The 16,070-nt window shown below is 34.1% G+C and overlaps 1 protein-coding gene across 2 annotated transcripts in view; it reads right to left on the bottom strand.

Annotated features, from left to right (window-relative positions):
* CEP112 (centrosomal protein 112) overlaps positions 1–16,070 on the bottom strand; it is a 161,619-nt gene that overhangs the window by 112,174 nt on the left and 33,375 nt on the right. For both annotated transcript variants that reach the window (XM_032199772.1, XM_032199773.1), the window contains exons 12-17: positions 15,371–15,514; positions 11,885–12,039; positions 11,425–11,554; positions 10,920–11,012; positions 9,978–10,037; positions 7,193–7,272 (exon numbers count right to left, since the gene is read on the bottom strand). In XM_032199772.1, coding sequence (XP_032055663.1) covers positions 7,193–7,272; positions 9,978–10,037; positions 10,920–11,012; positions 11,425–11,554; positions 11,885–12,039; positions 15,371–15,514 — 662 coding nt within the window. The remainder of the gene's footprint in view (positions 1–7,192; positions 7,273–9,977; positions 10,038–10,919; positions 11,013–11,424; positions 11,555–11,884; positions 12,040–15,370; positions 15,515–16,070) is intronic.

The following is a 16,070-nucleotide window of genomic DNA, read 5'->3' as shown; positions in this document are numbered from 1 at the left end:
AAGTCGCACAAAGTATGCAAAAAATAACCTCAAGATTACCAAGTGCCATTCAAGTCTAGCAATTGATTATCAAACAACAACTAAAAAAAGGAAGAAAGATATTTTGTATGATTTTGGTAGATAGTTTTTAACTGACCCTAAGGAGGTGACGGCTTGAAACATTTTATGCTCATTAAAAATCAGTAATTGAATTTAATGATCTAGATCATTAATGATCTAGAAAATAAGATTTTCTTTGGCCAACAGAAGGCTCTTCATTCCATCAAAGTTTTTGGCACTGCAGTCTTGAAATATTCTGCCCTGAATTTAAAAGATGGGCTAATGTTAAAGGGAAGCTTTTTGGAATAAGGGAATGATTCTGACATTTGTGTTAAGTATTTATATATTCGCTTAGTGAGGTCAAACTCTATAGCCCTTAACTACATTAATTATTCCAACAGCAGTTTATATCAGTTAACCGAAGTGTTATAGCACTACACACTGAAGCTGTTCACTTAAAAAGACAATAATGTTCATTTCACACATCTATATTGAAGCATTTTCATTGTTAATATCATCAAAAAGATGTCATACAATATCTCTATAATCATCTGAAGGGTCATAACAGTATATACTGGATATAGACAAAAATTAAAAATCAGTCACTTTTCTTTTTGTACAACTAGTTGTCTTTAAATACATATTTCATTATTGCCAGTAGGTCTCCAGAGAAACTGGTGAAAGAAAATGAAAGGTTGTAAATAGTTAATAGAACACTTTAGCTTTGCTTTTAAGTGAGACTATTAAATAAAGCTACCACATTTTTTTGTCCTCTGTTCATACTTTACATTGTGCCCCCTAGAGTGAGGGTTATGTCAGCATGTTCACTAGAGCTAAAGGAATGTTTACAATATGCTGGAAACTTTGACTGTTTTTGCTCTAAAAGGTTTCAGATGCTCAAACAGAGCACCAAGTGGAGAACAGCTGGCTGTTTTTCCACTGATTCTTAGAGGGGGGAAAAAAAAAAAACACATACACAGAAAACCACCACAACCCTGTCTTAAAGAGTAAGATTATAACCAAACTGTTCAGCCACTTAACGTTACCATTGCTTTTAAATCACAAGGTTAGCCTTTTTCACCATATTGCAATTGTTGTAACAAGACAACATGAAATATTTTTCCTAAAAGAGAATGATGAACAATGAGCACGAGTATAAACTCTTAATGTTCTTTATTGCAACATTTGGAATTAAAGACAATGGCTTCTCATATTTCTTTAATTATTTCCTGCTTTAAATAGTAATAGCTTTTCCATTCCTACACAAATTCCTCCACAAACAAATACTTCATTTTCAAGGAAAAATGGAATTAACTACAGGAAAACAGCTACACTTGGGCAATTATCCTAAAAATATTAACAACAACAAGCAATTACTCAGAATCTGGATTGAACTTAGAGCAGCAAAAAAGAAAAAACCAAAACACAATGAAACCTTGTGGTTAAAGTTATCACTCCATTTATTTATCACTGTATTGATGATTATCATGCAGTTGTACTTTTTTTGTATGCAATGGCATTTTTCACATCCTCCCCTACAGGAAATCCATACAATATACTCCATACAATAGTATTTTGAAGAGGAACCCTTTTAAAAATAAAGTTCTCATAGGGTTTGGTATCATTAAATTCTCAAGATCCTCCATAAATCACAGCTGATTTCAAGTAGTAGTTCAAATTTCAAATTTAACCTTTTAGAAGTGTTGTGAACCAACATAATATTAAATGCAAAGTTATGCAACTGTAGCCTGCAAAAATAAAAGAATTTATATTCGCTGCTATTTATTCTATCTACTTCTGCCATCTATCTTCGGGATTTCACTTATCCTTGCCTTCACCCATTTCCTTTTTCGTTAGTGTAGAAGCGTTATGTATACCATCTACTTGTCTCAGATTTACATACCCTCATTTCTTCTACTTTGTCCCTGTTTTAACAACTCAGGAAAGTACTATAAAGACCAAGGGGATTTTGCAATAGATTAGTATTCTAAGGGACTAAAAGACCCTTACATAAAAACTGTTGCTAAAATTTGATATATTTTTTGGTATTACAAACAAAGCAAAGAGAGCCTTTTAGGCCAAACAACATCTGGGCCTTCTCTTCACGTATGAAAGCGAGCTACACGATGAAAAATGAGTCATTGCACAGCCATAGCTGCAGGAAAAAGTAGGAGAGGGATTCAACATTAGTTTTTCTGTGTAGATGTGCACAACTCTAAATGGGAAAGAAAGGTAAATTGCTTTTATTTCTGTAATGTATTGAATTTTTACTGCCACAAACCATCTTCATACCATGCTTTCAGGTGAAAAGTCTTTGAAACATTTTGGTCAGCCATCTAAAACAAAATCGCAAAATACCTTGAAAGCTGTACATGCATGCTTAAACATCCTATTCTAAAAATAAAAATCTGCTGATAGGTAAGAGCTGCTCTGTTGGTTTCTAGAGAGTTCATCCTCTCTTTCTTCCCCAGGAGAGTTTTAAACAAGTTCAGATGAAAAGGAGTAGAGAAGCACTGGAGAAAAGAGGTGTTGCTAGTTTCTTATGTAAACAAACAATTTTATTGAGTGACTTTCAATAAGCCAGCTGCTAAACATTTGCTCTGTATCATCACCACTTGCAAAGTGCTGAGACTTGGCTCCATAAGCAGGTTTTTTTAAAAAATGAGAAAGATTATGAAAAAGAATGCTATGAAGCGTTTAACTGTGAATAGTGTGGACGTATTCCTTGACAATTCAATTTTCAATTGCAACATCTGCACCTCTAGAGGTAACGTTTCATTTCTCCTAACGTCACTTTATAAAACTTGTTTCCTTCAATTATACTTCAGAATAGATGAGTAAGAACTCAGGAAAGCTATATTTCAGTAGCATAATGAAAATATTAATTTACGTATGAGAGACGCAAACCAAGAAGCACTAAATTAGATCCTATAATTATTTCCAGTATGTGAGAATCATCACAACGTTATCCTGAGAAACCAGCAGCAGGAAGGTCTGCATTTTCATGCAGGTGACAGATGTGAGGACTTAATCTCTTATATATGTTTATAATTTATTCTAAAAAGTCCCATTTTGAGACAGACAGACTTAATACAACCCACAGAGTCATAGAGGTATTATGGACTCCAGAATGGGGGAACTGAAGATATTAACACTGAGGCATCTAAACAAATGCTGTATTCACACAACTCACATTAAGAAAAAAAATTAAAAAAAAAAAAAGCCATTTGTTAGGTTTTTAGGAAAAGGTCCTCCACCTGCAATACTACTGTTGGGAACATTACTCAAGTGCAGATCAGCTAAGTGCTCCAGAGATGATCACTGAAATAGAAAGAGTAAAAATGGTCAAAGAGACAGAGTGACAGCCTTTAACATATATGTCCTAGTCTCATTTTGAAATCACTTCAAGGCTGTGCCTATTTCCATTTTCCTAAATTGCCATAGGTCTCTGAGCTTCAACATTTGAATTCTTTAGTTAAACGGGAAATTGAAATTATGAAGTAATCAGATATTTTAATATCAGCAGAGGGAAAACAAATATTTTTAATAAATTGGTGTCCAGATTTCACAGACAAGACACTATAGATCATTTTAAAATCTACCCTGGGTAAATGTTGTGTGTCAGCAAAATCTTTTCTTTCTCTTCCGTGTAATTTCTTTAGCAAAAAGTGAATATAGATTCTGTTGTATTCAACTCAATATGGAGTGTGAGAAATTGTAATATAACTATACCTCTTTAATTCTTATTCCTCTACTTAAAATAAAAGATAAGAACCACAGAGATTTAGCCTATTTGTACCCCACTCTCATGTCATATTTTATGCAACCAAACTAAAGGGATTAGAGGAACAACCTTTCCCACTGAGTAATTACACAGAAGCTTTCTACGTTGTTGTTATAAATATACAGTTTAAATGCTTTTCTCGAAAAAGTAAGAAAATCCTTGGAGCACTTCTTAGAGTCACTTTTGCTACGAGGCAATGCCTGTGATGTGCATTGCTAAACTAAATATAAAATTTCTATCTAAAAGTCACCACCAATAATCATGAGTATTAGAGCAATTCTTTTGCAAAAGATTTGTTTTTGACAAAGATTTCTGCCATGAACATCACAAAAAAATAACACCTTCCATAAACTGTGTAAACTCCTTCAGTATTAAAACTCTGGCAGCCTTATTTTTTCAAAGTGAATGATACCTGTAGAAATACGGATTTTACTCTTTCACAAAACGCCTCAAATCACTTTCATTGTGCATCCATTTGGATGTGCATGAAACTGCAAAATAACTCTTTGCTGTCACACCACTGAAAAAATAAAAGTAATAATAATAAAATCACTAAAATGCTTACCACTTCCCTTTCTTTGTTTGCAGCTGACTAGCTACTCAAGATATAATCCTGTGGCCATTTCAGAATCAAAGTGCATTCAGATCAAAGTAGTTCATGAGGTATCACTGATCTACCTACTGGATTCTGAGTTGCAATTCCACAAGGCATCATTTCTATTGAAGACAGTGAACTATATTTTCACCCACCTCAAGGAAGACAAGGCTGTTTTCCAAAGATTTACTGTGTCTGCTTTAGCCTGTAATTACTTAATTAGATTCTGCAAATAGTCTAAGAAATTCAGGAAAACAAAGCATTTTCACATAAAACATTAGATCTTTGAAATCATTTTAATAGCAAGAGATTTTTAAATCAACTAATTTTGCAGCAATGTAAAGAAACCTTAAAGAACACAACCATTTTTCTGATAAAATTATTACTGCTTACTATATTACTTACACACACATTATATATAAATGCATACATACAATATCTTTACGTTGTTCAAATATAGAATCACAGAATGGTTTGGACTGGAAGGGCCCATAAATATCATCTCATTCCAACCCCCTGCCATGGGCAGGGACACCATCCAAAGGTCAGGTTGCCCCAAGTCCCATCCAACCTGAACGCTTCTAGGGATGGGGCATATGCTGGCACTAAACTAAAGGTTTGTTTTCTGGAAAGTCAGCCTTGCAGGATTAGCAAGTTCTTCTGTACCAGACTCACAGTGAGTCTCTTCATAACATTCACGTGCACTGATATTACTGATAAAGTAGTGAATCTTCTACAACATATAATAAGCCATTTGCATCTCCAATTAGCATGTTCTGTAGCCTTTATTTGAAGAGAAAATGAAAGGAGATGACCAGACCATCAGGAATATTCCTGATGACCATCAGGAATATTACTACTTCTCATGCCAAAAATACCTTCTTGTCAACTAGTTTTAGTGATTTGGTTTCAACAGGAAAGCAGCCTCTGCATAGCCTTCACAGGAACTAACAAAGCAGAGGTTTTCTACCAGAGTCGAAATCTGAAAGAACTGGTTAGAAGAATATCTGTTGGGCTTATACTATGGCACTATACCAGCCAGTAAAATGTTTTTAATCTCTAGGAGCCCAGATCAGCCCTGATGATTCTTCCAACATCTGACTCCATCCAGACAAAAACAAAGCTCATTTTAATTTCTATTCCATTAAAGAAAAATATAATTACTTAATAGCATTACTAATTCCATTAGTAACCTTAAAATTAACCCTAAATCACTTCTGGAAGACAACCAAAATGACAGTAATACAGATCCACTACTGAAGAGTAAACTATCTCCAAAATTAAAATGCTTACCCAAAGGCTGACCCATCCTCAGGTTCAGGCCAAGAACTCATTAATAAAAGCAAAAGGTTAGGACTGGCCTCCGCCAACATGCTCTGAACTTGGTGAGCCCTGAAATATCACCAGAAAACTGGGTTCTTGAAACTTCAGCCTTTCACATCCTTACTGTAACCCAAACATTAAACCTAAGCTAATTACAGTTAAGGAATATCTGAAATACATTACGACCTCCTCAGGTATCTACAAGAGCTTCTCAACACAGTGCTGTTAACTAAAAATTAGGTTCAGAATCTCCAACCCACTAACCCACTTAACTTGCCTGAAGGGAAGCACTACCATGTTTACTCTGCAACAGGAGTACCCACACAGGGAATAAGTTTTGAGCAGCCAGTGGCCTGAAAATTCAGACTTATTGTATTAAACATACACATACTTAACTTCAAAATGACACGTTATTTGTAAGCCATGGAAGATAATTAATGCAACTACGTTATCAATGAGTCTGATGTTTCAATATTAAAGACATGTTTAGTTAATAAACAATAAAATCTCTCAACTTATAAAAAGACAAATAGTGTGAAGAATTTGAAGATTAAGTGCTGAAGTTTTTATTAATGTCTGTAGGGACTTAAAATAGCCTTTGTTGATAAGTACTTATGAGATTACAGAAATAAAGGAAAACAAACTGCAGCCCAGTGACCTGTATTGAATAAAAGTATCTTCACAATGCCTCTATCAGCTTACATAGAGATATAATATTTAACTATGTAGTTTTCACACACAAATTGTTTTGTCTCAGAATAACCTGTTTTTCTTAGAAATAATTTCCATAACTTCTAATTCAAAATGGATAAGCATATGGAAATATTTTACTTAATCAAAAAAGGAAGAACAAGGAATAACAAGAGAATCTTGTCATGTGTGCATCTGCTGTATGTAGACCACGCCTCTGCTCAGAAAATATCAAACTTTTTCTATCCTGATTAGTTCTGTGATGTACAATGGTCAGCAAAAAAGCTGTTCAGTACAAGTTCAGTCCTGAAAAGTGTCTTCTGTTTGCAGTAGACCATCTCTCTGAATCCTGGCTACATTTGTAAAACAACAACTGACACCAAAATGTGAGGTATCAAAGAATAGAAAAAACATATTAAAGTTGTGATTCAAATATCCATAAATTACATTTACTAAACCAAGTTCAAATATAATTTCCAAGATTAAAATCAATATTGAAGTTTTTCTTAACAGACTTGCCTCTCTCGTGGCTTCTCCTAAATCATAAATACGTGCCTTAAGTACTGAACAGGAGATTGCACAGAATACAACAAAAAGAGACCACTACATTAGAGCCTAATGCAATAAACACATTTTCAAATGTATTCCTTCCAAAATAGTCCAAAACAATCTTTGGTTTGGATTCTTTGCCTATTATGTCTATCTAATAAATGTGACTAAAAATTTACAAGTGTTTCAACAATTATTCCATATTCACTTACTTCAAAGTCTCTTGCAGCTTGTGAATTTTTTTTTGAGCATCCCCCCTTTCTTTATCAAGATCATTCCGGATACCATGAATCTACCATTTGAAGGAAAAAATATAATATTTTAGGTAAAGCAAAGCCTGATAAAATGTTATTTTAAATTTTAAACTTTATTTTACATATTTCTTTTGTACTGATATACATGTAGATAACTGTCAATATATTTCTAAAATTACATAAAGTGACTAGTATTAACAGAGAGGTATGAGAGTTATTTTGTGTGATCCTGAACGTTTGTACAAAAACTATAACCAGACAGAGCACAAGGTTCAGACCTCCGATGAAAAAGCAAATCTCATTTTGCTACTGTAAACAGCTCTATGTATGTGTTTACTGTGTGGAAACCTGAAGTGTTAGCCTGTTTCAAAAAGCCTAGGTATTGGCAGGCTGTGCATCAGAGAGTAAAGAATGTTTTACCAATCCTGACAAAGTTATATATATATATGTAACAGCTGGCTCAAGGATAGTTCTCAGTAATAATCTGTCACCCTTCTTATGCTGAGCTGAATGTTTGCAAAACAAGCAGTGGATTGTTTATAAAAAGCAGGTGTTTCCTTTGCTTGTAAAACCATTTAGCCTAACTGGTTCCTGATTCAGCAGATAAGCGCATTTAATCAAACAGTGACATTTAGGGTTACTACCTATTATTTGTTTGATGTTTAAATATCCTAGCAGGCAATAGCCACTGTAGACCAATAAAGATTATTAGATAATGTGTAGGTACTTAAGTGAACAGATTGCATCATGGACTTCATGATTCCCCTACTTGAAGGCAAGCTTGGTTTTAGTATTTTATGGGCCAATCTATATAATTTTATGGATTTGTATCAACAGACTGTTCATGTGTATTTCTTCTCCTCATCCTTTCTTGATTTTTTTTTTTTTTTAAATTTCCAAAGCATACTGTTGCATTAGAATTTCTGAGTATGCAAACTGATATAAAATTATTTATTAAAAAGAGCGTCTTTCTTGTTTACTGATGCACAGTATCCCAACTACAGTAAGCTTTATCTTATCTATAATATAAATCGAATAATGTAGTTCTGCAAGAATGGCAACACCTATTTTTAACCTGAACTTGAAATGACATCTTGAAATATCAGAGAAATTAAAGTTTGCAACCTGTCAACACTGTAAGAAAATGATTCCAACTAGATGTGTTGCTACTATCAAATGGCTACTATAAGAAACATGAACATATATGTTAACTTTATCTTGCACCAAGCTTAACAGTGCAGATGCGAGCCATTCAGGGGCATTTGGAGTTGGTACCTTTGAACATCATCAGACACATCTGATCTGTATGGATCTGATCTGGAAGGAAGTGATTTATTGCAATAAACCAACATCCACTGTACTTCAGTAGCCAGAAGTTATCCAAATCATGCTAAAATACTTCTATTTCGATCAGAAATATTATTTCAATCCTAGGCCTTTCTTGAGGCCAACATTCATAAAAACCACGACTTGGTCTAAAAAGACAAACGAAGGCTAGGATTACAGCAAAACATATCTTGGAACAAAAAATAATTTAATTCAAGTCAGCAGGAGGCACTAACTCAAACCAAAAATCTCACTACAGTTCATGTAGCAAATGCTGTTACTAAGCGACAGGTCGCTATGATCACAATTCATTATTTTATGTTACATATTTGCCACATTTTGAAATGATGGTTGAATAACACATCCTTTCCAGTAAACAGTCGTCTAACACACTCTTTTACTAAACGCTGCATGAGTTGAATACATAACGTCACTAAAAATGAAGTTTAACTTGAAACGTATTGATGTTTAAAGTCTGAAAGAGTAGATAGCATTCGCAAAGTGCTTAGGATGAAGTGTTTTTGAGAACTACACTTTCTAATTTAAGTTTCTCATGGAAAAACAATGCATATTGACAATATATAGAAGCCACATTCAAACCACGTAGCCATACAGAATAAAGATACGTTGGGAAAAAAGTACAGAAGAACATGTGAAGAGTGACAACAGGTCAGGCAAAGTTCAACTTAGTTCATTGTTTTTTCCTCTAACAGCAGTTAGCATCAGATACCAACAAAAGAAGACCTTACAAATAGGACAGGCATACAGCAGTACTTTGGTAATGCTCTCCCAGCCTGCATAACTTGAGGTGATATATCAGCAATTAAATGGCTGCACTTAAATCTTCCTCCAATTTGTCTAATTATTTTTCTAACTCATGAAATGCTTGGACTGCACAGTACCCTATATAAAAGACCTCCACAAATTCTGTAGCGATTGATTGAAAAAGTTCGTTTTGAAACTGCCACCTGCTAATTTTGGTTAAGGCTTCCTGCTTCTCACACTGAGAAACAACAAACAAGCAACCCATCTCCAGAATCTGTCACTACCAGTTCTTCGTTTAAACAATAGCTAAGGCGGCCTCAAAATAATGAAAGAAATACAGTGCACTGAAATACAGAGCACAGAAAGCACTGCACCCTCTTAGCTGGAGTGAATTCCTCTCAGAGGGAGTTAAAGAGAATGCATTCCCAATTCAAAACACTGGTGCTGTACTTGTGTGAAATATTTTACACCTTTACCCCCATTTGAGATAAGATTATTTTTCAGACTGGGTTTTCATTTTTTGCATGTCCTTGTTCTACAAAAATAAAAATAAAATATGTTGGGGGATGACTTTGGAGTTTAAACCTTTACCTGTTGCATACAGCAGCCTTAAAAATGTGCATAAGACAGTATATTTTCCTGAAAATATTACCTGCTTTTCATATACACGCTCCAAGTGAAGTTTGTCCTGTTGAAGTTTGTAGTCTTGATCCTGCAAATGAAGAGGTATTTCTGAATAGACAAATCGCATCTTTTATTTTAAAGCAGTCATTATCAGTCACATCCATATTTGTACTTTATAACATCATCACTAAATACTTTCAAATTGACATTTAGCTGTTATTTTCAATTATGGAAAACACACCGCTTTATTTAGTGCTTCATTAGCTTATAAAGGGCATCTAAAAAGATGTAAAGTTACAGGACTTTGTTCCTTGTTCATAAATCCAAGATGTGAGCAACACTCTTAGGTTTTACTCAGAGAAAAATCTTTGACAAAAAAAATCCAACCAACAGCAAAAAATACCCCACAAAACCATCTCTAAAGTCATGGTTCGAGCTTCGGAAGAGAAAAACCAACTTGCTTTCCTGAGCTATTAAAATGCTATTCCGTACTACATCAACTCTGAAATGAAAGACATCAGAGGAAAAGTAGATGCCAAAACATGAACAGGCTTGATATGTTATACAGACGTGGAACTCATTATCCTGAGATAATGAAAATTGAACTGAATTGTTAAAAAGCAGAAAAAAAATTGAATCTTAAAAACGTATGCTGATTAGAAAAATGTATTTGTAATTTTGATGTTTCTCTTTAATACAGGTTTATAGTGTTAAATCACATTAAAACATATGAATTAAGACAAATAGTCAAAAAGTTCCTGTAAAAAGTTCCCATAAAATGATCCAGTCTACTACTACTTTTTAATCAACCTTAAAGCATAAGGTGACACACCCTATATATTTCTAGGAATAATATACAATATGCATCCTCATGTATTTAAGTGTATTTTACTATGGCTATCTAAAATTTCAGATCTCTGAGAGAAGTACAAAGAACTGGTCATTCCTGAGTGAAAAGCTCAGGGCTCACCCTCAGCTGTTGCTGTCTTTGATGTTCTGAATCTTGTAACTGTTGTTTTAATACACACACACCATGCTGCAACTCTTCAATCATATCAGATGCCTGTGAAGATTTAACAGAAAGCATCTTTGTGTTATTAGCTCTATAAGATGCACGTTTTGCCTTTTTATATTCACTTCTCAAAGGTGACTAAAAATTGGAAAATCATTAACGTAGGAAAAAAATGAGTTTGTAACTCCAAATACTTTACATCAGCCCCTATAAAAGTACCACCTGTATATGCACATAGACACCCACCCACCAAAATTACTAGTTAGCTTTAGATACTTTTTTCAGTCAAATTTGGGAATGAAAAATTATGTTAGTTTTTTCGCATTTTTATTTTTAAACTTATGCACATGAATAACTTATGCAACTGAACATTTTCTGGGATTTATTCATATGCATTATATTTATATTGAGGAGACCACTTCTAAAATAAACATTTTAATTCCTGTTATAGATGGAAGCATACCTTAGCTGCTGAGAGAGCATGCTCCTGTTTTATAAAATTTATATCAACATCATATTTACTTTGTAGTTGCTGAATGTTCTCCTCATATTCCTGTACAATACGGTCCTTGTCTTTCTGAAGTGAGCTGTGCCTGTAAGTAGTAAGCAAACAAAATATGGAAATTGCTTTCATATTTTGGCATTTTACCTGCTCACCTTCTATTTTACAGAGTTTACAAATCTGACCATATCACATGTTCGTTGTAACAGAATTAAATACTTATAAATAATGGAAAGACAATTTACTTATAATGGTCATTTGAGTCAGTTCCAAAATGAGTTTTGCATCAATTAATACATTTTTATGAAAATTCTCTAAACCAAATTACCATTTACTGAGTTCTTGAGTGAAAACAATTAATGTTTGAAGAACATGGAATTTCCAAAAGCAATGTTAAAAACAGTAACCTCTATTTAATTACCTTGCTTTCACTTCCTGAAGTTCAGAGCATACCACCTGGTAACGTTGTTCTGCTTCAGTCTTTTCTTGAGATAATCTTTGACGCTGCAAATTACTATTTTCAGCCTCAACAGTCAACTGCTGCACACGAGCCTCGAGACTTTTGACCGTCTGGTTCTAAAGAAATAAATCATTGTTAACAAACACCACAATAAATTAGTGTATACCCCTGTTGTTATCCAGTAGTCTAGAGCAGCAAGGTTCTTTGGTGGTCCAGAAACACAAGAGTTACAATGGCAAAGCTGTCAATCATGACAGTAAGGTATATAAAAAAAAATATATTAGATTTTACTGATTGTTAGAGTGAGGTGCAGCTACAGAAGTCTGCCAGGAAACATAGTAGGCTGCACAGCATCCAGTTAAATCTGTAGGTTTCTCATGCCAAAATATTCTATCAAGTACTTTTACCATCATCGTACATATTTTTGTCTGTAAGCATATCAAATTTCTAAACTAAAATGCAGAGCAATGCAGTTAGGTTGTTAAATTATAGATTTTAAACAACTGTTTTAAGTGTACACTTTGGGAAAACCACATCCAAGGATGTAAACCATAAGATACAGCAATATATGGTATGGACACAGAATACAAGAGAATGATTATAATACTAATGCTACATTAACAGTGAAAATGCTGTTTAGTTGTGTTTCAAATCAACTATCAAATATTAACTAAAAAAAAATCACCAATCTCATAAGGTATGTACATCATCTCCATTTTATTACTGGAAAAGGGGAGGCACACTGGAAAGGAAAGCATGTGCAGGAATATAGCAAATACATATCAGGACTGAGACCACATTCCTCAAGGCTCTGCTGATACACATTTCCCTAATCCACTTCTCCATATCATATTTTTAGTTACAGTGATTTTCTTCCAATATCTTATAAATATTCCCCCCCCAAAACAAAACAAAACAAAACAAAAAAACTATTTTATTCCTAATATAAACAATCTTGAAAATGAGCAGAAATAGGAGAGGCAGGTAGCACGAGACTACTGTTTCCCACTCTTCCCTAAATTTATGTTAATATGCACGGAAATGACTGAAGTATTCCTCAGGAGGTTAGAGTCAAAAAATAAGACACAGCTGTCCTTCCAGGATGTACATATCATTGTTATTTTTATATTAACAAAGGTCTGAACATGAGGGAAGTGGAAAAGTATTCTCACCGTCTGTCAAGTAAAAGAAAAACCTCAAACATCTGTCCTGTCAAGTGAATGCCCCAACTGCCATATAATTTTAAATGAGCCCATAAAGCAAGAACCTCATACAGTTGGAATGGTTACCCAAACTTTGGCCAGTCACTTAAGCTATTTTATAAACATAACACAGCAAATTTTTCCATCAAAGTCAGCTGCATAGCATGTTTTGTTGTTGTTGTTGTTTTGTTTCTAAACAGTCACGTACGTATCATTTTGCCAAATATCATGGTTCCTCCCTGCGATCCCACCCCTCAGGAATAGTTCAATGCCCAAAATCCTGCTTATGAGTTCTATAGTATTAAATTGTTCAGCCAATTTCACTTGCTAACAGCAATGGCATTCTTGACAATGTGAAACTCTGAACAAGAAAACTCTGAAATACAGAAAAAACACAACACAACCAAGAAAGAAAGAGAAAGAAAAAAAAGAAAACTAATTTCCAGTGACAGTCTAGTCTTTCATCTTAAGCCCTGCCTTGAACTGAACCTTGTTTAATTATTAAATCAGAAGCTGCTCAACAAGATCTGTCTAGTTTTGATGGTTCTTAAATTCAATCTTGCTGACAGACTGTGTCCATTTTTCTTTGTATTTACTGTTACCTATGACATGATCTGAATGTTAATTTTTAACTTCAACATTCATTAATAAAGGAATAACTTTATTTGACATTGTCTTTTCACTCATTCAATTTTCTTCATACATCATACTGATAAAAAAAATGATGCTTTCTTAAGGATACTTGTTAATTTCTTGCTTTTTACACTCTTTACATATTGAATTATTTCATATCTGTCATACTCAGTTCCTCAGATTTTCTCCTTTTTTGCAACACAAACACCTTCACTTGATTTTTCTGCATAATTCTGCAATTGGGGAAGAATTTGTTTCTATTTGTCAAACTGATGGTTGTCACAAGTGAGTTTTTGCATACGAGAACATCACTTGAACACATGCCAAAAATTGGGAATAAAAGTAATGCTAGGACTTCAGGTAAGCATAAGTTAGAGAAACACTATAAAAGTTCTCAGAGAGATAAATAGAATTCAAAATTTGCACTTTCAAAAATAGATAGATATTCCTTGGAAAGATTTCAAATCTATGCTCCATGTCAGAAGAAAAAGAACGAGGGCAGAAAAGTATTCACAAAGTAATTGAACAATATGGTTTAGGCTGATGATGCCTTACTACAAATTGTTGTATAATTTACATAATTACAAATCTTGTATGCCTGCACAAGACCCACTTAAAAGGTCTGGTATAGGATTACACTTCCTTAGAAAATAAAGTTGAGGTTGATGATTAAATCTTCCCACCTATCTTATCATCACCACCAAGAGACATTTATCTATGACACCGATTATGATTACAATGTATTTTTTAAAGCTAAACAAAGATCAAAAAGATTGAGGCACATGATTAAATAGCATCTCTAGACTATTACAGTGCTCTCAGAGTTTTATAGACAGCTTACAAATTTCCAATTGAAAGAAAATTACACTTTTGCAAAAATAAACAGGAGCTTCAACCAACCCTGTTTCAGTGAGATGAAGCCCAGAAGAAACAGAAAATGAAGTACAGGGACAGAGGCCTTAGCTAAATCCACGTATCAACACCAGGTTCTTCCTCACTAGACCAAAAGCAAGCTTTGGAAGTAAAACTCCTGCACTTGCTATCTACAGTGCTTTAGTTCACACTGCAGAAGTCTCAAACCAAAAGAACTGGATTCCTTTTGGATACAGCTAAATTGGAAGATGTCAATCAGAAACAGACCTAGTGCCCCTCCAGTCATTAATTACTATTAAATCAATGTAAACAGGCTAAAGCTAGCCTAAAAGAGCCTCTGAAGCATGCTGAGCATGGACATAGTCATTTGAAGAGGAGATTTGTAAGTAAGAAATTGCATGCATCTGTAGATGCTACATAAATCTTTTTTATATAGTTTACAAATCTACAAAGATGGAAATTTTTCTAATTTGACTCAAAAACAGCAAGAAATGCTAGAAGCAGTCCTTCAATACAAATACTTATCTGTGTAAAACTCGTTGAAGGGCTGCACTTCAATGTTCATTTCAGTGGCAAAAATCTTTCATTGAACTAGCTGCCCAGACACTGTCCTTTCCCAAGACAAGATCACTGCATTTCTTGGCCCAACAGTATTTATGTACACTTCTGCACAGATACACAAAATTCAATTGCTTAAAAAGATACACTTCCTATTGTCACATACTAACAAAAAACTTACTGTTGACTTTATTTGCTCCAGGTAATCTTCCTCCATTTTGCTAAGACGAGCATTGGTGTCCTCAAGTAGTTCCTGCATATCTTCTGTGTGCTTCTTCTGCATATTAAATTTCTCCTTTTCCATTTCAGCTACAGCATTGTGAAGCTGCACCACAAAAATATTATCAAATAATAACTGGCACATAAAACTAGCATTTATATATTCTATTATCACAGTATACCAACAGAACACCTGACAAGTGCAGGTTACACCTCTATCGTCTATAACAACCATATAATTGTCTAACTAAAAAAGTCTGTGACTTTATAAAGCAGTTGTTTTGTTTTTGGTTTTTTTTAAACTTATTGTATTACCATTGTACTTCACACCACCATCTTCTTCAAGATAAATGCTGCTCCAGTTTAACTTTTATAGTTTCATTAGATTATAATTAACATTAGCATTTTGTCTTCTTGTTTGTATTCTATCATCGTTGATGACAATTACAGATGATAAACACAATTACTTGCTATGTAACTACCAAAAAGTGTGATCTCAGGCCAAAAATCATGCTTCTCTAAAACAAACAAAAAATGCTGAACACTCAAGCTTCTAGGTCTTAAGCACAAAGGACAGGATTTATGATTTCTCTCTTAAAAGAGAAGAATTAAAACCAACATCACTTCCAGATGCAGGGCTGGGAAGAAAGAAAATTAAACCT

The sequence above is a fragment of the Aythya fuligula genome, chromosome 18 (assembly GCF_009819795.1).
Source record: "Aythya fuligula isolate bAytFul2 chromosome 18, bAytFul2.pri, whole genome shotgun sequence".
Taxonomy (NCBI): Eukaryota; Metazoa; Chordata; class Aves; order Anseriformes; family Anatidae; genus Aythya; species Aythya fuligula.
This window is presented reverse-complemented; position numbering and strand designations above follow the sequence as displayed.